The 23,631-nt window shown below is 41.3% G+C and overlaps 1 protein-coding gene across 1 annotated transcript; it reads right to left on the bottom strand.

Moving 5' to 3' along the window:
* Positions 1–3,006: 3,006 nt before the first annotated feature.
* Positions 3,007–10,587, bottom strand: LOC115350643 (alpha-1-antitrypsin-like). The gene is made up of 5 exons (XM_030036482.2): positions 10,487–10,587; positions 9,062–9,748; positions 8,297–8,567; positions 7,418–7,565; positions 3,007–6,684 (listed from the first exon to the last, which is right to left on the bottom strand). Exons 2-5 carry the CDS (start codon positions 9,729–9,731, stop codon positions 6,478–6,480), a joined length of 1,296 nt encoding a protein of 431 aa, XP_029892342.1. The 5' UTR covers positions 9,732–9,748; positions 10,487–10,587; the 3' UTR covers positions 3,007–6,477.
* Between the last annotated feature and the right edge of the window lie 13,044 nt (positions 10,588–23,631).

Genomic DNA, 23,631 nt, shown 5'->3' with positions numbered 1-23,631 from the left:
AGTGCTCTAAAACTGCTACCCGGCTTGGTGCAGGGAGACTCCCACGTACTTCCAAAATAAGGAAGGAGGAGCAAGAAGTTATCGTGTCACATCAGCTGCCAGCTCCTACGCATGAGCTTACCGTGGAGAAAGAATTTCAGGAAGCCTGCCCCAAGGACTCAAGGATATGCAAAAACTAGAGTCAAAAGCTTAAAACCAAAACCTTATATATGCCATACAGTACATAAATAAAAGACAATGCAAATGAAAGTGTCACATAAAAATGACACAGGACTGGAAAGTTAACAGAAGGGCAGAATCTTTATTCTGTGTTTCCAAGGTTTAAAGCTTTAAGGACCTTATGTGGCCGGCATCTGAGGGCCAAACCCCAGCCAACCTTTGAACTTCAAGCAATGGAGAAGCAACAGTGCAGCTGCACTTGTACGGGTTTGAGCCTGTGCCCTGTGACTAAACAACATCTAACTGATGAAGGTGAAAAGTTTAGTGTTAAAACTTCTCCCCTACAATAATTTCCTTTGATTCTCTTTCCACTGGCATCACTTTCTGGCTTATTTATGCCAAAAGCTTTAACATCTGCTAATTAAGTTCCAGTCAAGCCTTAGAAAGACTCGAAATCTATGTTGCATGGTGGCCTGCCCAGACAGATGAGCTAATTAGCCCCAGCGTACTGCCAGGTTGCTCTTGCTTCCCTGCTGCCCTGTCTCATGGCAGCTGCAAGAGGGACCTCAGCTTGTGCTTCTGCCTCTCACAGCACAATGTAGACATCTTGGCCACCTTGGTAATTCCCCTCTCCCTCCCACTTGCTTCCCATGGACTTTGGTCTTTTTTCAGGGAAGAGCAGTGCTCTTCAAGACATGACATGTTTCTTCACAGAACCTCTGAGAAGATTTCTATTTTCTCACCTTTTCAAACAGCAGCTATTTTTCCAGTCCTTGCTTTGCAGACAGGTGATTCCCTTTATCACCACTGCCAAGCCCACCCTTTCACACAGGTGAAATAAGAAATTGTACCATAAGTTACACAGGTAACAAGGGTTCTAATATAAGTATTATCTCATGTTCACACCACTTGCAAGATGCCCCTTTAGCCAAGGTGTCCTCTTCTGCTCTTTGTTCTATTGGTTGCACTCCACACAGCATAAGGCAACTGGATAAGAAGGTAAAAACAATCCTGGAGGCTGTAAATCATCTTCCGAGGGAGGTCGCTTCCTTTTTCTCTTTCTTCAATGCAGGTATCTAGTGGTTTAGATGTTTCTAAAGATATTGTGATAAAAGTCTGAGATGTATTTTTCAATTAACTCATAACACTTGCAGGTCCATTTAAACTGGAGAAATCTCATAAGAAATGTCAAAGTCAGCTACCCAGAGGGAATGAGAGATATGAAGAATGGGATGGAAAGCCAACAGCCTCATCTAGAGCATGCTTTGCTTATGGAGCCATCCATTTCTGATGGATGATGTAAAACTACTTCTTTCCCAGCCCTTTTCCCCAGACTGAAATGGTTTATGACTGAAATCGTTTCTGACTTATGAAATTGTTTCTGGTTTATGGCAATCTTAGATTTCTGGATGTTGAAGTATGCGGCTATTCCTGGAAAGGTGAAGTAGGAAGAGCTAGTAAGATGTTCTGATAGCTCTGTAACTTCAACCTCTGAGGCCATAATCTGGAAGCAGTTCTGGGAAACCAGACTGGTCCTCAGGAAAAGCATCCTGTGAATCTGTATCCGGAAGAAAGCTGCAGCCAAAGCCTGGAACCATGTAAACTTCAGCATGCACAGGAGGGAAGTTTCAAACAAGAAAAGTAAAGGAGTAAAAGGCAACAGTACTTCTAGTGATTGATTTGCCTGTGTGCATCAACATCCAATTATCATGATACTGTACTGTCCTCATATACATTTTCCTAATAGGAAAGAAATATCATGTTATATGTAAGACAAAAATGAACAAACCATGTTGTGTCTGAAGAAGAGAAATACAACTCTTTGCCAAGCCTTTGCAGGAGTCAAATAACCACGGACCTTCCATTCTTCCCTGCAGATATTTTTTCTCCTGGCCAAATGACAGAGCACAAGCCAGGAATCTAATATATAGCAGAACTACTAAGTTAACATTATGGGTCTCCATTAAAAAGGCTTGGAAACGCTTGTGTGAAATGCACTCATTTGTTTTGATCTGGCTTTCGCAGTCTCTTAGCAGCCAGCGGTACAATTAAATACACTCCATTCCAGAAAACATTTTCTAGATCCATCACAACAATGAAACTGTTGATGCCTTCAGATGCCCCTTTCTGAGCCTCAACCATACCTCACATAGGTGATTATGCTGCTGGTAACTCCATCTGACATATGCCAGAGGTACGCATGTGGTATTTGGGGTTGCCAAGGCTCTGTGAAGGCTGCAGGAGAGCACTGCCTTGAGCAATACATCTCTCACAAGGGCTTCCTGAGTCTAGGCATTAGTGTGATTAGCAGATGATGGACACTGGCTATATGGATCTTGGCCACAGCACCTTCATAGCTGCCAAGTTCTTGGTGGCAATAGAAGCCAGGTTTTCAGCCCTGAATAATCACCAAGTTCTTCTACAGCTGAGAAATTCACATAGTATTGCCCAGGAATATCTGTTAATTACTAATTGTGTGACAATTGCTAGACTCTGAATACGTAATGAAATACATGGCACCTGATCTTGAGAAATCGGACACCCCCAAGTGATAGGTCTGTGACATGAATGGCACTATTTTCCTGCAGGGCTAACTATTTTCCCATTAAGATAGTGAGGTGGGTGTGCTGATCAATGATGAGCACCAGGAAAAGCATGCTGTCATTAAGGGGACACTCTTACCCCACCATCCCTGAAGTATCATGGGGTCAATCCCCACCAGAACTTTATATACCTTGCTAAAATTTTTCTTTGTCATTATGTCCTGAGTGACATGCAGAAAGAACAGTATCGTACAGTACAAGAACATAATAGGTTATTCAGCAACAAAACAATGCTAACAAGATGTGACTATTTAGTTGTTATATATTAGAAAACAATTTAAAAGGTGATTACTTTGCAAAGGGCCTAAATTATAGTATGATTCTATGATATCTCCTGTTTGATGAGGATACACTGACATCAGAACTATATGCCTCAGCTCTGTCAGGGATTTTTGTCATTAAGCAGTCTGTGCCTTCTACCATTGTCAAAATATGGGTTCTTATTTGTGCTTACATTTAACAGAGCATTAGTAGGTCTTTCCAGCAGAATATGCAATTTGCTTTTCACCCTATCACCTTTAAGGCTGTTGCTTATGTTATATGCCTTTAGTTTCTTCCTAGCAGATGCAGCACAGCACTGGGAACAATGACAGACCTGCACATTGGCACTAACCACTGGCTGTTTGAAATATGTTATTTTCTTTGATTTACTTCAAGCATATTATTTCCCTTTCTGCCCCCACACCCATATACACTTCGCATCTTTTTGCTTGTTCCTTCTTTTATGATCTGTAGCACTATTCAAAATTGCTGCTAGTTTTCTTACAATGTCTTTTGAACTTCACATAGTTTGTACGTAAGGGTTAAATCTCTCTCCACCATGGATTAATCCTGGTTTCTGAGCTCCTTATTTATGCTTTTAGACTTTGTTTCACTTCTTTAGATATTTCCTTCCCGGTTATGACAACAAATACACAGTTTACTGTTATTCCCACAATGCGTATTTTCCTTTTCTCATTATTTCAGAAAGCTAGCTGCTCAGTGTGTGTTGTTCCAAAGCTTCTGCTGTGCTGGCAATTCTTCTTCTATGGCTGTTAACTTAAAACAGCCTTTACAGAAGACTACTTTCAGCCATACCATCACGGATTTCTCTTTGGGTCCACTTAGGCAGTGCTGAGGCTGCAGCTCCTGCGTGCACATAGTTGCATGCACTCCCATATCAGATTTGTGCGTAGGATTCAGTGCAGGCTGGGTTAGAAGATGTCCTTTGCGTTTTGTCCCTCAGGTGGTTCATCAGGCCAGGTCCATCCTCCAGCAATGTCACTGCATTGAAGTGGCGCACCACAGTACTTGCACACAGCAGCAGAAACTCTTGACTAGCTAGGAGGAAAGTCCTTCCTCTGTTGCACTGAGGCTTCTTGGTCACAAAATTCACAGTCAGCAAGCGAACCAAGAAACAAAAATCCAGGAAAGAAGAAGCAAAAAACCCAGCAGATTGAAAGAAGAAACACTGTCCTGAATAAACCATGGCTGCACTGGATTTGTGACAACCTTAAGGCTCAGCTTTGGGGGGGTTGTGCAATCCATCTGTACCCATTATTTAGAGCATAAATTTGCTGTCTGCTGCACATTTCCATCGAGAGACATTCCCTGATTTTTGTCAAAATAGAAAGAAAACCAAGGCAAGATGCATGTATGGGGTCCCTACTCCCATTTGAAGATGATTGCCTACCAATAAGATATTTTTGGGTTATCTAGTTCTTCATTCAGCTTGATTTTTCTCCACCCACTTTCAAATGAGTTGAGCAACAAGGTTACCTCTCAAAGTGAGATCTGATTGGCAAAATATCATTTAGATATTTTTTCCTACTAACAAACAGAGACTATTGATCTGAGGTCTGTGAGGAACAGCAAACATAAAGTCTCTTGGTATTTGCCTACGGAGTCATTTGTCATTGCAAAGCTGGACTTTGGCATACTGTCCTGAATTAGCCCTGAGATTTGCCAAGAACTTTTAAATGATCTTCTGTAGAATCAGTTTATCTGTATTGCACCAAGACTAAGTCCTTTTATGTTTAGAGGTATGAAGCCAACTGTTGTTACTAAATATTGAACAGACTAAATACAGTTATGAGTAAGAAACTTTTGTCAATGGTTTACATGATTTTCAGGAGGGCTTTAAGAGTGAATGTCAAGTGTTACATGGCTAGCAGATAGACATGGAAAGGTTATTCCTTATATTCCTTACTTGAATACTTACAGCTACAATTTACTAATATTGATAGCATTAATTTAATGTCAAAGAAAATAAAGATCCCCAAACCAATCAAGACAATTATATTTTAGAAATATTCACCATAATTTTTAGGTTATATTTTTCACAGACCTCTTAAGAGGCTTTTTACATTTTTTCCTACTGGTTTGAAATACTCTATAGCAAGAGATTTAATCAATCTGTAATTTAAATACTTTCATTGGCTTTCTGTATTTTAATAAGCCATGCTAAGGATGTTGGTTTAAAAAATTAAAGAAAAAATAATAAAATAATTTAAGTATTTACTGATTTGTGTTTCTTTCCTTTCATAACCGCACAACTATCTAGTGTCGCTGGTATGTTAAAATCCTATCAACTGAGTCAGTATAAAACAACACAATAGCAATAAGTTAGACTCGAGAAACCTTAAGTGAAAAGGTACAAATGTCAATTCACAATATGTTTTTACTCTGTAACAGTAATCCACTGTTAACATTTAGAAAGCTGACTTCTCAAATATCACCTGCATTTTGTATGTGTGTCTATGATAGTTTAAAGCAGGTTAACAGTCCCTAGGAAAGCTCTGCTGTTCCTACTGAGGAAACACAAACTCTCTGGAGTTATAATTTTTCATTCCTCCTCTTTTCTACCACAGTCTAACAAATCTAGATGAAAAGTGTGATAGCAAAGGTGGCATCAGTAGAAGAAAAGAGAAATTACAGTGACAACAAATCCATAAAAAGGAAACTGGTGCTATGTCACGGACTGCTCCACCACACTTAAATCTCAGGGCATTGGCAATAATAGCTATATTAGCAAGATAAAACAAAGTCTTTTTGCTGGTACGTCTTCCTTCCTTAGTAGAATAAACATTATTTGTAAATCAAAAACAACCTTCTTGTCTTTATGAGAAGGGCTTCCACTGAGGAGGAGACAGAGGGAGGCAAGCCAAACTAGCTGCAGTCATCAACCCTTTACATCGGTGTGTCCTCCAGTGTTCTAGTCACTGATCCTGCAGCTTCACGCCATACTTGGTTAAAAACCAAAGAAGTTAAAGGAAATTCACTTTGATAGTAAGGGAATCTGCATTTAAGACTAGTCATCTAAGGTTACTGGATTAAACAGGCAGGACTTACACCTCGCACCTCCTTTTCCCCGCTTCCCTTCTCCTGCTCTCCTGTAAACACACTGTGAGTGTACAGCAATAGCTACATCATCCAGAAACTTTGAACCATCTCAAATACCCCATGGGAGCATGTCAGGAAGGGCTTGTTACAAAACTGGTGAAAAGTGACTTGTCTTTCATTAACACTACCAGCTATACCTGGCTGTAGACTGGAGGAAATACCAGTGACTTTTGGACAAGGAAAAATGGTTTCTGTGTTTTCAGGGATTAATAATGTATATAAAGATAATGGTTGAAAGATGAGCACTAGTACATTGTGGTATGCACACACAAATGTTTTGCTGGATCATGGGAATTTAGCCAGCAATGTGCGTAAGTGCATGTCCTCTGGTCAATCAGTCATTTTTCAGAGGGTTTACAATTTTCCCTATGAAGAGGACGGTGCGGGTGTATTTATCCAGAATCACCAGGAGAAAAGGCCTGTTGAATCTGACTCGAGGTGGGTGAGGAAAATCGCCAGATCTCCAGGTAACCTCCTTCACTGTGGCCCCCGCTGCTTCAGTGCCATTCTCATGAACATTCAGCACGGCTTTGTGGATCACCTGCAAGGACACAAAGCAAAACAGCCTCCAGCTGACAACCCAGCAAGAATAGAGCAGCCTGTCACCCTCCTCGCTCTTGCCAAAGGGAGCCCGTCTGGGGCGAGACCCGGCAGCACCAGCCTCTGGGAAGGTCATCACCAGCCGCTCCCCCTCCCACCGCAGCGCAATCAGCCACCAGACCACTCCTGCTAGCCTCCTTCACTGCGTGTGCGGAGAGTAACCCTCAAACAGCAGACAGCCAAAGAGCACTCAAGATGACTGATTGCAAGAAACTCTAGAAGCAAAGGAACCTGGTAATTTAGCCTAGACTTAGTTTTGCCTTTGGCAGCTTCATGTATTATTGTGAATTTACCCTATCATCTAGCTGAAAAAAATAACTTTTTGAGGGCACTGGAAGGGCAGGAATAACAGCCTTTTGCCCTCTGTAGGCGGAATTAGAGGAAATTTTACCAAAGCTAATGTGCTACCTTTAGATAATTTTGTTTAGTAGTCAAAAGAACATTTAATTATACGTATGTCTTCTTCCTTCTCGAACCACGTATGTATAACCCCTTGTAAGCATGTGTGGCTTCAGGTTTAGGAAAGATAGGGCTTGCTTTGTTTCCAGGCTGGCAGCTGTTGATGATTGAGTGATGCTTCAGAGAGACTGGGATAAGCTTTTCATGGGATATTAATGTCAGGTTCCTGGGAGCAAAGAAATCCTGTGGTCGCTGTGTTTCACGTGCTGACTTACTTTTGAAACCATCAGTCCAGGCTCCTCAGTAATCCCTGACAGATCAGCTTGTTCAGTGAATACATCAATCATACCCACTTGTTTGACTATCCTTTTCACATCATAGGTACCAGAAATAGAAAATTTTGGAATGTGCAGATGTATTTTTCTGTAACAAATAACACAAATACAGACAAACTGTCATCTAGGTAACACTCCTCAATGGCTTCAGTATCGTGACACTTCACATTTATTTCTCTAAATGTTAAAAGTCTGCTCTCAGGGTTCAGATAGCACTTCTGACCAGGTTAGCTATCCAACGTGGAGGGTTGGAGCAGAATGAGCTCGTTATCCTCTGCCTCCACAGTAGGGTTCAAGGAGTGGGGTGGAAGACACAACCATACCAACTCTGTGGCAAACAGAGCTACTACTGCCAGGTAGCAGGTGTTTTTCAAAAGATCATAGCTAGCTGTCCTAAGGCTATTCGAATATACAACAGGGCCTGGGCCACGACAGAAATAACTGCAGTAATGGTGAATTAATAAAATTTCCACTTTTACATAAAATGCCCTCAACACCCTAACACCCAATAGCTACTCCATTGTAGTTTCACAATGCCCATATGAAACAAGGGTCTGTTAACTTCATCATGGTGCTAAGCAACATGTGATTGAGCCAGGAACTTAACCCAAGATGCATCCCACATTCAATGCCCTATTTGTTCATTACTCACAGCTCTTTTTCATTTTCCAACTAAGAAAAGGGAAGTCCTGCACAGAGAGGGACCATTAAGTGAATAGAGTTCAGTAAAATAACCTGGCCTTTAATGTTTTGTCTTGGTGAGATGAACACTACTAATCTATAATGTTGGTCACCTCTCACCTTAGCAAAACCAGTTACCTGTCTTGGAGGAACTTTTCCCATTTAGATACAGTCCTTTTCAAGAGAGCATCTTCCACCTGCTTCATCTTCCCTTCGTCAGGCAAAACAAATAATGCTGCAGCATTTCCATTGTAAGGTATCTGAACCAGCCAACAGGACAGCTCTTCATCAAAGTAATTTCTGTAGTAACCCTTTCGATACATCATGTCAACTTTTATAGATGTTTTCTGGTCCACAAAAAAATCCTCCTGTTTTGTATATGAAGTACTGAAAGGTTTCTCCCAATGGGCTTATGACAAAAAGAAAATAATTCAGTGGAATACAAAGAGTAATGGACATGGTGAATAAAACAGGATTTAGTCCCACAGCCTTCCTTAGATTAGAGCAAATATCTTTTTCAGGGTACTGCATTCTCAGGTGTTACAGCATTGCAGCTCTTTTTTTATTATTATTATTCTTTCAGGTGCTTAAAGACAACTACAGGCAGATAATACTGAAAACACCATCTTTCACTAAAGCATGAGTCTATAATCACATTAAAGAATTTACCAAACTCAACAAAGATATTTGTTAAAAAACCCCAGTTTTTCACTCAACCAGGTGCGGACATATTTATACTGACAACAAGTATACATGGTTTTATAGCAACATTTTCCAGATACTGAACATGGTTTCCTCCATTTAAAATATTTAAACTACAGTTTCTTTCTCTTAAGTTTTCATTCCCTGTAGTAAGCACTAAGCATCTAAGTTACAACCTTCACACACTTTGATATTTCTTACCTTTAAAGAAGACATAGTTAACAAGAACCATTGCAGTGAGAGGATCAAGATTTTCCACTAGTTTAACAATTTTCCCATTTGTCTTTTCCTCAATGTAACTGTTGATCTGATTCTCAGCACCAGAGGAGTTGTTGAAGTCAGTAGAAAAGACTTCAGATTCATAAAAGGTTTTGACATCATCCAAGAACTTCTGTAGTGGTTTTAGCGTCTCTTCTATAAAAAGGGCATTGCCCAGGCTCAGCTGGAGCTCACTGTCTGAACGGTTCAGCATGTGGAGGAGTTGGCAAAAGCCTTCATGTATTTCCTGCTCCTGAGTCTTTTTCAGGTTAAAGGCAAGCCCTTCCAGAATCTGCGTCAGTGTCGCTGACTTGGCACCAAGTGCCAGCATTGCAAAGGAAGCAGAGATGCTTATGGGTGAAAAGAAAATATTCCGATCTGTTGCTTCAGATGCGACCAGCTTGTAAAATGAAAATGCAAAGTCAGCATTGCTGGGAACTAGTTTGACAAAGGTTTTGTTAACTGGATAAACTCCTTCCCCGTGAGAACTGTGTCCTGGGTAATATGTCACTTTAGGATCATCCTGCTTATTGCGGTAGCGAGGATGCCGATGACACTGGGCAATAGTATACAAACCAGCCAGCAATAAACACAAGGAGAAGGTGGGGTTCATTTTCCTTTTAACTGTTTCTGGAAAAGAGATAGACATACAAAACATGGCATGGAAATTAATTTCTTCATGCTGTGTGCTCCAGCCAAGTAAAATGAGGCTCTCAGAACACACCTGTTTTCCAAAATCCCACACTTCATATTTCACGCTCCTGATGCATGCCAGTGATTCCCAGAAAAAATATGCCTCCTGATACGCTATTTGTATAACCAAGTACTCTCTCAAAAGAGGTCATTTTGATCATATTATCCTTTAAAAAACAGGGTAAGACTGAATTTTTTAAAATTTGCAAATAACTGGAAGCTTATGACCTTTTCCCCAGAGTAACTGGTAGAAGTTGTTTTTGTACTCAGTACTGCAGGATGGCTACTGCAGCCCTGTTAGTCTTCCTCAATTCATCAAATAATTAGAGAATTAAATCTGTGTTAAACAAAAACATGAAATAAACACAGATCATACTGTCTAGGACCAAAATTACAGAATACTTTTACAGTTTCTTCAAAGATAAAATATTGGATCACTGTGGTAGCAAAGTCTATAGGCATCTCTATTGTTTCCAGAACAAATTTTTATTTAATTATGTGAAGTATCCTCTTCCCTAGCAGCCAGTTCTTGCTGGCTTTTGGCATGTTTTGATTTTTTGCATGACAGGTATATCCCTTTGTTTACATGTAAAAATGTGCCCTTCCGAGGCAATAACATAATCCCCCAAAATGAAATGTCCAAATGATCCAAGGGAAAACTAAAAGGGTACTTACAGTGCTACAAAAAGGGTCTTGCTGTGCCTTGCTTGCTCCTTCTTCTCTTCGGTATCATTGAGCAGGATTAAGCAGAGCACCCCCGTTAATCATTAATTAGTTCAAATAAAAATTGCCAGCAAGGATGCACAGCAAGCAGCAATGACACTAGGTATTCTGGACAGTTTGTCCAACCCAGACACCAGCTAACAGTGCTGGGTGGTGGGGGCTGCAGACGAGAGGGAGCGGAGCAGGGACTATATCTCCTGCTGCTTCCATGCTTGCGGATTGACACAAGAAGCCTGCTGCTGTGGGTGCCTGGCAGGAGAGCCATAGCCATACCCTTCGTGGCTGGAGCCAAACGCTGTGACTTTATGTGAAGGCCACCCCTTGCCTGGGTCTGGCTGCAGGGGACGAAGCTGCCAGCACAGCCTACCAGGGAGCACAGCCGCCCTGCCAGACCATCCTCTTAGCTTGGTCCTGGGGGACCAATAAACGGGACGGGGACACTGCCAGAGTCGTAACCTCTCTGTCAGGATTTCAAAACAAGGTTTCGATGTAGAAAGCCCTTCTGCCTTACTGTGTACCTCAGTCACAATCTTTGAGACCACGTTTAATGGTTTCAGGCCTTTTCTGAAGGGGAGCAGACAGTATGTGATTGATGAACGGTCTCCAGGTTTCTTTAGAGAATAACATGTGGCATTACAACTCTAGTGAGACATTTTCACACAATACAGCTGTTCACTCACTGCTGTTGGCCATCACCTGTGACTGAGTATTTAAAGAGCTGGTGAAGAGTTTTCCCCTGGGTTTTTAGAAAATACACAACAAAAACACCACAGCTAAGAAACAACACTTACACGGGACAGTTCCAGAGACTGACTGCAAAGAGACAAATGTGGTCAGTGAGTATCTTGTTTCCTCCGCTTAGTCTTCTGTACCATATGAAACTGAAATGGACCCCAGCAGCACACAAAATAGGCTGCCAATTCACCTTTCAGCCAGTGCTAAAGACGATGTGTTGCATCGCTGGTTGATATTCAGGGTTGAATATCATACATGGACAGATCACTCAAGGACAAACTAAGGCAGGAAATGAATTTTTTAACAGATCTGGATGCCCCTGTGGGACTCCATTGTGTAGGATGGTTTTGTCATTCCACTTAGCAGTTATAGTGTCACTCCCATAATGTAGATGTGAAATATGCAATCTGCATCCCGTTGATTCCACATTGCCAGAACACCCCAAGAGGTTGATGGCAACATCAGATTTTGAAGCGAGGGTAATATCTGTAACCCATAAATCACTGAGCGATTGCCCAGTAACTACAAGTGGATTATGAACTGTCAAAAAGTAGCCAGCAATGCATGTGGTCACTGGCCTATTACAGCTTATAAAACAGTGAATAAGATTTACAAGATGGAAAACAGGAACTTGAGTATTTCCAGTTCAGCAAGCTTTGTAAACTCATACCAATAATCCAATAATTAAGAGAGATCAGCTTGTTTGTTAACAGTGAGGCAGAAAGGCAGCAAATGGAGGGATGACCTGAAGGATGACTCCTTTTTGACTAGGGATGCATGCAAGGAAACAGATACCAATACAGATGTTCTTAGCTCATACTGGCACTGCAGTAATGTAGAAATTTTCAATCTGTGGTCCAAGTTCAGGACCTGTAATGGAACTCTGAAAGGCAATCAAGAAACACAAGCCAGCATGTGTCCCCTTGCATTCATTCCTCCCACCATTGCATTTATCCTTGGAGCACCAAAACAAAGCTGTTCCCTGTAAAATTGCATGTTACTGAATGTCACTGGTACCCATTCAAGGAGGATCTATAAACTCTGCTATGCCGTTCATGGTGCTTATATATACACCTAAATTTCCATCAAGAGGAAAGACATCAGGAAGGCACAACAGCTGACAGGGAGGATGCAAGGCCTGCTGGAAATGCTCCCCTGCCATAATGAAAGCTGGAGGGAAGAAATGGTTGCAGGTCTGAAGATTAAGCAACCGTCTCACAGAGTGGAAGAAGGGAAGGTGGGAATGAGAGCTGGTGGGTAAGTACCTGGAGAAGACAATTAGGAAGAGAGGGCAGGCACTAGCAGAGGACAGAAACAAATGAGCCATTAGGATATATCGAGTCCCAGAAGTGAGACAAGAGACCAGAACTTCTGAGTGTCTCTACAGCTGTGCTATGAAATCACTGGAAAAACATCTTATGTCTATTCCCATTACTGCAGCCATTTTTATTACATCAAGCCTGGATGGTATTAATTCTGGTATTTCCTAAAGACTGAATGTTTGGCCTTACAACCACAATATTCTGCTAATGTCCTTCTTTGGGATATCAGACAATTTTGTAGCCTCAGTCTCAATCTGTTACCAGAACCTCACACTTGCAATGAAATGCTGTAGTATATCTTATCGTTAAAGGAAAACATAGACATACATAACCTCTGCTGAGAATCAAAGTTCTTTCTACTTTGCTCATAATTCCTTGTTATTTTCTTCACTTTCTAATCAAAGGTATATTATCAGCCTCAGAGATTCTGGAAGCTGGGTCTGAAGCTACCTTCTGATGCTATCTAAAACCGCATAAAGCAGGAAATGTGTGTGTTGCTTGCAATAGCAAAAACATTTATTGTGGTCTATAGCTTGGAGACCATCATGGGACTATGATTTGCAGCTTTACTACATCATGGGATAGCAATTCAGTGATGCCACGTTGCCCAGCAGTTAGCTATTTCATCCAGAGGACTTCCTTTTCCAGGTTCCACTATGCCAAAAAACTAGATATATAAAAGATAATGTACATAATTCATTCCTTACCCTCCAAGACAGCCAATGCTTATTCTTTTCTATTTTCTGGGCTTTGTTGCTTTTATAGCTTTACATTTTATTTCCTTTCATTATATAATTTCCTACCTTGCCAAGATATTAGAGAGAGAGAATGAAAAAAAAAAAAAAATCCCCCACTAATTAAAAATTTCTGTGTGCTGGAAAAACAGACCATACTTTCTCAGCAATGTTAAACTTTGGGTTTTTAATAGTGAGAATTTGTATACATTTTCCTAGAATGACACAAACTGGTCATGTGGACAATAAGTTGTCCTAAAGGACTATTGTGGTTTAACCCCAGCTGAAAACTAAGTACCACACAGCTGCTCTCTCACTCCCCCACAGTGGGATGGGGGAGAGAACTGGAAGGGTAAAAGTGTGAAAACTCATGGGTTGAGATAGACAGTTTAACAGGTAAAGCAAAAGCTGCACGGGCAAGCAGAGCAAAACACGGAATGCATTCGCTACCTCCCATGGGCAGGCAGGTGTTCAGCCATCTCCAAGAAAGCAGGGCTCCATCACACATAACGCTTACTTGGGAAGACAAACGCCATCGCTCCAAACGTCCCCCCCTTCCTTCTTCTTTCCCCAGCTTTTGTGAAGCATGACATCATATAGTATGGAATTTCCCTTTGGTCAGTTGGGGTCAGCTGTCCCGGCTGTGTCCCCTCCCAACTTCTTGTGCACCCCCACCCTACTCGCTGGTGGGGTGGTGTTCTGGTTTCAGCTGGGATAGAGTTAATTTTCTTCCTAGTAGCTGGTATAGTGCTATGTTTTGGGTTCAGTATGAGAAGAAAGTTGATAACACACTGATGTTTTCAGTTGTTGCTAAGTAGTGTTTAGACTAAGTCAAGGATTTTTCAGCTTCTGATGCCCAGCCAGCAAGAAGGCTGGAGGGGCACAAGGAGTTGGGAGGGGACACAGCCAGGACAGCTGACCCAAACTGGCCAAAGGAATATTCCATACCATGTGACGTCATGCCTAGTGTATAAACTGGGGGGAGCTGGCCTGGCGGGGTTGCTGCTTGGGAACTAACTGGGCATTGGTCGGTGAGTGGTGAGCAACTGCATTGTGCATCACTTGTTTTGTATATTCCAATTCTTTTATTATTATTATTGTCATTCTATTATTGTTGTTATTATCATTATTAGTTTCTTCTTTTCTGTTCTATTAACTGTTCTTACCACAACCTATGAGTTTTACTTTTTTTTTTCCTGATTCTCTCCCCCATCCCACTGTGTGTGGGGGGGAATGAGTGAGTGGCTGCGTGGTGCTTAGTTACTGGCTGGGGTTAAACCACAACAGGTGGTTTAAGAAGCAGAAAACGCCTTGACTATGTGCAAGCACTGCTCAGCAATAACGAAAACATCGGTGTGTTATCAACACTATTTTCAGAACAAATTCAAAACATAGCCTTATACTAGATACTATGAAGAAAATTAACTCTATCCCAGCCAAAACCAACGCAAGGACAAACCTGGAAGATGCTTCTCATTTTCCATTAACTCCACCCTTCATTTTAACTTGCATTTCTCCATCAGGGAACCCAGCTGTGCTCATTCCTTCATGTAGGTTTTGCTTCATCTATCTTCAAGAAATTAATTCTTCATGGACAAATGAAGGGATGCCATCCAGAGAGACCTTGGCAGGCTTGAGAGGTGGGCCTGTGTGAACCTCATGAAGTTCAACAAGGCCAAGTGCAAGGTCCTGCACATGGGTCAGGGCAATCCCAAGCACAAATACAGGCGGGGCGATGAGTGGATTGAGAGCAGCCCTGCGGAGAAGGACTTGGGGATTAGTGGATGAAAAACTGAGTATGAGCCAGCAATGTGCACTCGCATCCCAGAAAGCCAGTCGCATTCTGGGCTGCACCAAAAGAAGAGTGGCCAGCAGGACGAGGGAGGTGATTCTGCCCCTCTGCTCTGGTGAGACCCCACCTGGAGTACTGTGTTCAGCTCTGGGGACCCCAACAGAAGAAAGACATGGACCTGCTTGAGCAGGTCCAGAGGAGGGCCGCGAAGATGATCAGGGGGCTGGAGCACCTCCCTTATGAGGACAGGCTGAGAGAGTTGGGGTTGTTCAGCCTGGAGAAGAGAAGGCTCCAGGGAGATCTTAAAGCAGCCTTCCAGTACCTAAAGGTAACCTACAAGAAAGCTGGAGAAGGACTTTTTATCAGGGAGTGTAGCAATAGGACAAGGGGTAATGTTTTTAAACTGAAAGATGGTAGATTTAGATTAGATATTAGGAAAAGAATCTTTACTGTGAGGGTGGTGAGGCACTGGAACAGGTTGCCCGGAGAAATTGTGGATGCCCCATTTCTGGAAGTGTTCAAGGCCAGGCTGGATGGGGCTTTGAGCAACCTGGTCTAGTGGAAGGTGTCCCTGCCCATGGCAGGGGGGTTGGAACTAGATGATCTTTAAGGTCCCTTCCAACCCAAACCATTCTATGATTCTATGAAATCTTGATAATTGAATTTTAAATATAAAAGTTGAGGAAAAGGGAACACAAGAAGTATCGTAATCCAAAATGATTTTGTCATGTGGATGTGGTCTGCTCACATGTTTGCTTTTTTACTTATTGCTCAACCATACTCAGGAGAATGTCATCTGGCAGATATTCTTATCAAATACAAACTTCAAAAGGAATACAGTGTAAATGATGAAGATACTAATTTTTTTGGACTGTATTGGTGAAGAATTTCACCATCTTCTTGGAAAAGAACATTAGTATAGGTAAGAGTCTGTGCCAGGAGAGAGAACTATGGTAATATGTAGCAGTGGCCAGGTCAACAGAGACATCCCTCTCTGCAAGCTCCCAAGCATCTGGCTCCTGAGCAGGAGCTCCAAGCTACGTCAGGTGTCGAAATGCCCCACACAAGGTGTTCAACACCTCTGAATGGGAGCACACTGGTGGGGAGCTGCATTTAGGAGCCTGAAGGCAATACTGGAAAGGGAACTGCACCTTCTTCCCCTCAGTCTCAAACCAAGGCTCTTGTCCTGTGGTTGTCTCATGTGGCTGCATAGTCAAGCAGCAAAACAGGGCAGGGCACACCATTTTCTTTTTTAACTCAGCGGTACTAATCTTTTGCTTACTAACCTAGTGACTGAAGCACTTGATCACTTGATTTGGATACAAGACCCTCAAGTCTTACAAACCATTCTACCTGAGATAATCAGACCCAAATCATCCACTTAGCAGAGGAATAGCTCATCTTCAGGCTGCAAAAGCCTTATGAGAAAGTGAAGAGAAAGACAATTCCCAGCCTTCCTTCTGAGGATCTTCTGCTTAAAAATCGAATAAAATATAAAAACTACTTATACGATATGTTTAGATAATTTTGTGTGAATACTTGTGTATGTTTTCATCTACCTGTGAAAGACATATGATATTTATGTATGTAAATACACACACACCTATAGGTATTCATAGTACTGGAGAAAGATCAACTAGTATGATGGGTTAATCTAATAATGCAAGCACAGGCCTGGGAGATAGGAAACTTAGGTTTCCTTCCAAGTACAATTCAAACAGAAGAAGAAACAAAGGCCCTAGGAATTGTTTTTGAATGTGATACCTGATTGCACAAGATGTGCAAATGTTATTAATTCTAGTCATATGAGTAGTGTGTGAGTAGTTCCTCTAAAGATAATCATTATCTTTGCTAAATCAGAACCTGTGGCAATAATTAATGTGTTATGATTTAAATCGAAAAAAACCTGGAGAAATGGTATCTCAAAATAATTATGATGTTTTGATAACATAACAATAACTTCAAAACACTTTTTAAGAGCTTTGAAGAATTGCACATTTACTAGATTTTATATGCAACTGTTTTAAACCAATTTTTGCTAAAAGCTAGTAAAAATGAAATTTTTTTCCATCCTGCTATGAAGTGATGTAAAAATATTTTAAGTTTATTTACCAATATTTTGTTGAAAAACCTGAAAATCACTGTCAAGTGTAAATGAAAGGGGAAAAAAAAAAAGTATGTTAAAAATAAGGCAATGAAATAAGTTGATTATGCTGTAAATACCCAGGCTGAGAGACATTAACTGTTTCAGAGAATCTGTCATCAGAACAGATTATGCCATTAGTTATCACCATTTGATTATTTTATTTTTAGTTAGTTGTAGACTCCTTCCAGCAAGCTGCAATGAGGTAGAAACTCCTACCTTTACCTGATCTTGAAGTATTATGATGGTTTAGTATCCAGCTCCTCTATAGGCAAACTATCCTGTCATCGACTTCAGTAGCATCCAGCTAACAATCTGGCCTGAAAAAAGTAATGAGATTAAAAATCTGAGCCTATCCTGCTGTTCTGGTCTAATGCAGATTACAAGCACAATGTCAATGCATGGTGCTGATTCAGATCACACATGAAATTTTCATAGTACAAACATTCATGAACCCTTTTTTTTCTTTTCAAACTGCACTCCTAGAAAAAAAGAAAAAAAACCTAAAACTGACTCAGAGGCAACATGGTGGCACTCACTACACTCTGATACAGGCAAGACAAAGCAGACTATTAAACAAGATGTTCTGTAAGCAGTGCAGTTAATAAAGCCTGGTTTACTAAGGATTTATGCCCTTCCTCACCACAATAACCACAGCTTTACTCCACAGCCCCCTGAAGGACTCCTACCAGGCAGGAGAGCAGGGCTGGGGCTGGGTCTGGGTCTGGGTCTGGGTCTGGGGCTGGGGCTGGGGCTGGGGCTGGGGCTGGGGCTCCCTGCCATGCACTCATTGCCTGCTGCAACTGGCAGAATTTAAAGCAGCTGAGTCCTGCTTGCCTTCCCCACTGCAGGCACAAACATGGATTTCATTGATTTTCACAGAGTAACATAATGGTTTTTCAATCTCCTACCTCTCCGTTAAGCCTGACTGAAATTTGCCAGTAAGCTGCAATGTTATGGAGGGTAGCTAAGAGAAGGCAAGTGGCTACAAACATGAAAATTTGATGCTGTTTCCTTTGGAAACCAAGCTGGTTATTTTATTTTCTTTGCTTTTGGGGTAATGAGAGTCACACTTTCCCAGTTTTCACAGTTCATGTGACTCCATTTCTCACTAGCTATCATGAATATTTTCATAGTCCTTACATTTACTTATTAAAAACCCCCAATTTATTATACATTACCTTTTAATAATGATGTATCTCCATTTGTATCATCATTAGCTTTTCTTTTACATCCTCTCTAGGAAAAGCTTGTAGACAGTCCAACACTTGGTGGAGTGATTTAGCAGTACAAGATGGTTGAAGAGTAGGTTCAGTAAACCCTAAAACTGTTTTATAACATTTTATAACCAGACTGGATATTCCAGATCACCATATATTTCAACTGAGATTCTGTGTCATTCATTAATAGGTACCATTGGAGGAGAGAACTTTGAAAATCAATTTCTAAAAGCATAACGCTCCTGAATCTATGGTTTATTCTAGTTACCTGATAAATCCTACTGAAGAACTCTGATAAAATTGGTTTGAGTGACTCTTCAGTTAGCAAATCCAGCAAGTCTATGTAGAAACATGGGATATAACAGACATTTGCTTAGATGAAGTAATAGTGACTGGGAAGCATCGTGACCTAGAATCCACCTTGGTAAAGCAGACAGGCTATACCTCCTTATGTAATCGGTCTGGAGCAGAGCAGCCCAGCAGTCCTTCAAACTTAAATTATTGTCTGATTCTAAGTAAGTGAGACACTTTGAGCCTTAAACTACAGTCCTGCAGAAGCACTTTGGAAAGGGTTTTCCAAGTGTGGACAATGAATTACAGAACTGGAAAATTATGAAATTAAGCATCTTTGACCTGTCGTTCATTGTATGCTGTCCTAGTTTCAGCTGGGATAGAGTTAACTGTCTTCCTAGTAGCTGGTATAGTGCTATGTTTTGGGTTCAGTATGAGAAGAATGTTGATAACACACTGATGTTTTCAGTTGTTGCTCAGTAGTGTTTAGACTAAAGTCAAGGATTTTTCAGCTTCTCATGCCCAGCCAGCGAGAAAGCTGGAGGGGCACAAGAAGCTGGCACAGAACACAGCCAGGGCAGCTGATCCAAACTGGCCAACGGGGTATTCCATACCATGTGACGTCACATCTAGTATAGGAACTGGGAAGTGGGGGTGGGGAATCGCCGCTGGGGGACTAGCTGGGTGTCGGTCGGTGGGTGGTGAGCAATTGCACTGCGCATCATTTGTACATTCCAATCCTTTCATTATTTCTGTTGTCATTTTATTAGTGTTATCATTATTATTATTAGTTTCTTCTGTTCTATTAAACCGTTCTTATCTCAACCCACAGGTTTTGCTTCTTTTCCTGATTTTCTCCCCCATCCCACTGGATGGGGGGGGAGTGAGTGAGCGGCTGCGTGGTGCTTAGTTGCTGGCTGGGGTTAAACCACGACATATGCTTTGGACCAAAAGTGGTTTGCTTACCAAAGAAATGCAGCTGACCTAAGTTTCCACTGCTTTACACTCAGTACAATAGCTACAGTTATGGATAGACAGCACTAAGCATTCACTTTGCCCATGCAGAAATACATTTCTAAGATAGAAGACACCTGTTGATGGGTTAGATTTATCTCAGGCCAGTGCCTATGTAATGGAAGAAGGACACAACACACTGCTTTCTGCACCCCATAACAGGTAGTCTGTCCATTGCACCTGGGTAAACACAGGTCTCTTCTGACCTTTCCTATTGTATTAGCTTACATCTTCCTTCAATAAGAAAAGCCTGAAGTTGGCAATGCAAGAAATGGTTGAGAGCTCAAGAACTTTTATTCAGTCTCCTTGGGCTGGGGCTGAACATTAACCCCAGAAAGTGCTCTCAGCCCAGGTCTGTCATGCAGGGGAGCACCAGGAAGAGATGCATGAGGAACAAGTACAAGTTCCTTTACCCTCCATCATCTTCACAGCTTTTTAAACACAAAACTCAATCGCTTCTTCCCCGTGCCAAAAAAAAGCATCTACACTCCACTGAAAGATGCACACAGGGTGGAGGAACCCCCTTACTCTTTCCTATAAGTTCCCATTCCCAGACCCTTCCCCACTGGTCATCCGCCCCCAACTAGATGTCCTGCCCTACCTCACTCCACCAGCAATCTGGGGTCCCAGAAAGAAGGGTTCCTTAGCAGTGGTTACTCTTGTGAAATATATAACAGACACAACGTGAAATGGAAAAAAAAAAATTAATATCTACCCAGCAAGCTTATGGTTTATAGGCTGCATTGTGAATGAAGGCATGCCTTTGAAAAAATGCCGTATTGATCATCTGGAATTTGTCTGTGTCAGGAACACATGAGAAACAACTACTGGGCTGGTACACCTGTGGGGTTGCAGGATCACCCTGCAATGTGCCACTCCACATATACTGTCTGCTGTGTGCAGAACCACCTCTTTTAATTGGCTTTGAACCTGGCTGCTACATGCTTTGTGTGATGGTCTGGAGCTCTGGCATTAGATTTGGTAATGGTGAACATTGTCTCCATTCACCGAATCTGTACCACAAATAATTTTTGCTTTCTTTATGCCCTCTAACTTGTCTCCTTCCAGGCTGAAGATCTGTCACTGCAAACAGGAGCTGTTCCAAACCTTTGATTAACCTTACTGCCTTTTTCTAAAGATTTTCCTGTTCTTATTTATCCTTTCTGTTATTATAGGACCAGAATTACATTGTCTAATCCATGTGTGGATGATTGAGAAATTTAGACAGAGGTATAATGTTCTTATCTGATTTGCTTTTTTTTTCTTTCCCAATAATTCATAATATTTAATTTGCCTCCTTCCCCACTACTGAGCTGATCTGTATATGAACTACCTACCATAATACCAAACCCATAGTCCTGAGTAACAGCAGTCAGTTCAAGTACAGCATTTCACTAATCCTGCAGCTAAAATTTATGAAAATCAAAATTCCCACTGACACAGTAACAGCAAGCCAGAAAGACTCTGTTCTTTCTGGTTTCAAAATGAGACAGAATTTGTCATGTCCATTCCTTGATTTTACCAGAAGATGGTGGCACTGGGCTCCTTTTCCTATAATCCCTAGAACTCGAGGGCCCATACTTACAGTTCTACCTGCAGAAAGCAGTGTGGCAGAATCACACTAAAAGCTTGGCTTCTTGCAAGGATCTTACTACTGATAAGTGATATACTGAAACGATAACATTTTGCTAGCAGAATTTGCCCTACAGACCTTTTTCTCATGGTGTAAAGGAATCCTTCTTATGCAAACAACTTTTAGAGTGACACGTTCACCAGAGAATAAAAGTTCTCATTTTGGAATGAAGTTGTCTACACAGAGAAACCTCTTAGCATTAGTATTTAAATTTAAATTGATGCCTTACATTATTTATGGTTCTGTTGCAGACATGGCCTTAAACAAACACTAAGAAAACCCCTTATGTAGATATTTTGGAATTACAGTTTTTTGCTTCCAAAGCCAGGTAGAAAGTATTAGGGCTAAACTTTGCAAAGTGTCATCATTTATTATTATTTAAGAGATTAATATTGTTGGCCACAGTGAAGAAGCAGAAGGCAGATCAGCTAGCTGAATGAATATATTCAATAAAATGAAATTTATGATATGATTCCATTGCTCATATGCCTGTCCTTAAACAAGTCTTTGACACTGTAAAGCTTTTGGAATGTTGAGGATTCTGACAGGTCATCGAGATCATTTAATGCAACAATTCTCTTCCCTCTTCCAATGGAAGTGAAAGAAGACACTGTGTTGTTGCCCTTAGCCTCTGCAGCTCACATTCTGGCAGGTCAACACAATCCCATTTCCATCAATGACTTACATTAATATGCTTCCACAGGACAGTTTGATATCTAGGCTGTACCTGCACAGGCTTTCTGTCATGATTGCTGCACCAGCTTTCCCACCCTGCCAATCTAGAAGCGGCTGGAAGTGCTGGAGCATATTTGCCTCTATTTTATGCCTCTTCTCCGTCACCCTTGACACAACTGTGAATACATCAAGACTATGACACACAGCATAATGACAGGCACAGGCATGAGGTAGTAGTCTCTGGGTGGGGCAACTGAGGCCCAAAATGTCCTAAAATTTCACCCATAAGATTTACCAGAGGGATAGAGCTCAGACTTGAAAGGTAGAAGGTACAGGAACAACAAATAAATTCAAGTCATACATTCCAGTAACTGTCCCTTGAATATGTGAGACATGGTATGGCTTTTTTCATAGCTAAAGAAGCTGCATCTGTGTGAACAGCAAACGTAAACGAGGTCTAGGCATATGCTTTCTTTTGCATTCATATGCATTTTAGGACCCACTTTTCATTACATCTTTCATCTCTGTGCACAGATGTTTTCTTTTCCTCTGAGATTCTTTCCTGGCTGCAATCAAAGTTCTTATGACAATTGCAACACTTAGTGAATTATCTTATTCTATGTTGTTTTTTCCTTTCAAACATTTTCCTTCAGCAGAGCATCTTCCATGTGGTCTGTGTTTCCTACATGAGATATAGTAAACAATATAGCAACTTTTCCTTAATAAGATATTTGCACAAGTCAAGGAAAGTCTTCAGACTGTCCATATGAGCATCACATTGCTGTTAACAGAAGTTTTCCAACCACAAAGGGTACGTTCTTGTTTAATAAAGTAATAAATCATAAGTAGTTTGTTTCCAGATGGCTTATGGAAAAGAAACTGAATACAATAAAAAATAAGAGAAATAAAGACTCATTTGTATAAATCAGTGTCGTGGTTTAACCCCAGCCAGCAACTAAGCACCATGCAGCCACTCACTCACTCACCCCCCACCCAGTGGGATGGGGGAGAGAATTGGGAAAAGGAGTAAAACTCACGGGTTGAGATAAGAATGGTTTAATAGAACAGAAAAGAAGAAACTAATAATGATAATGATAACACTAATAAAATGACAACAGTAATAATAAAAGGATTGGAATGTACAAATGATGCATCACCACTCGCCGATCGACGCCCAGTTAGTCCTCCAGTGGAGATCTCCCTGCCCGCACTCCCCCCAGTTCCTATACTAGATGTGACGTCACATGGTATGGAATACCCTGTTGGCCACTTTGGGTCAGCTGCCCTGGCTGTCCCCCTTCCCAACTTCTTGTGCCCCTCCAGCTTTCTCACCGACTGGGCATGAGAAGCTGAAAAATCCTTGACTTTAGACTAAACATTACTTAGCAACAACTGAAAACATCAGTGTTATCAACATTCTTCTCATACTGAACTCAAAACATAGCACTACCAGCTACTAGGAAGACAATTAACTCTATCCCACCTGAAACCAGGACAATCAGGCTAATTCACTTGTAAGAAATTCATCTCCAGGAGTA

Source organism: Aquila chrysaetos, chromosome 2, assembly GCF_900496995.4.
Source record: "Aquila chrysaetos chrysaetos chromosome 2, bAquChr1.4, whole genome shotgun sequence".
NCBI lineage: Eukaryota > Metazoa > Chordata > Aves > Accipitriformes > Accipitridae > Aquila > Aquila chrysaetos.
This window is presented reverse-complemented; position numbering and strand designations above follow the sequence as displayed.

Bases quoted from the DNA above. Each gene is read 5' to 3' on its own strand.
- LOC115350643 (XM_030036482.2), bottom strand. From the start codon at position 9,731: ATGAACCCCACCTTCTCCTTGTGTTTATTGCTGGCTGGTTTGTATACT. The intron at 8,568-9,061 runs GTAAGAAATATC...TTTTGTCATAAG, and splicing joins TAACTATGTCTTCTTTAAAG to CCCATTGGGAGAAACCTTTC. The intron at 7,566-8,296 runs GTAACTGGTTTT...TATTTGTTACAG, and splicing joins GAAAAGTTCCTCCAAGACAG to AAAAATACATCTGCACATTC.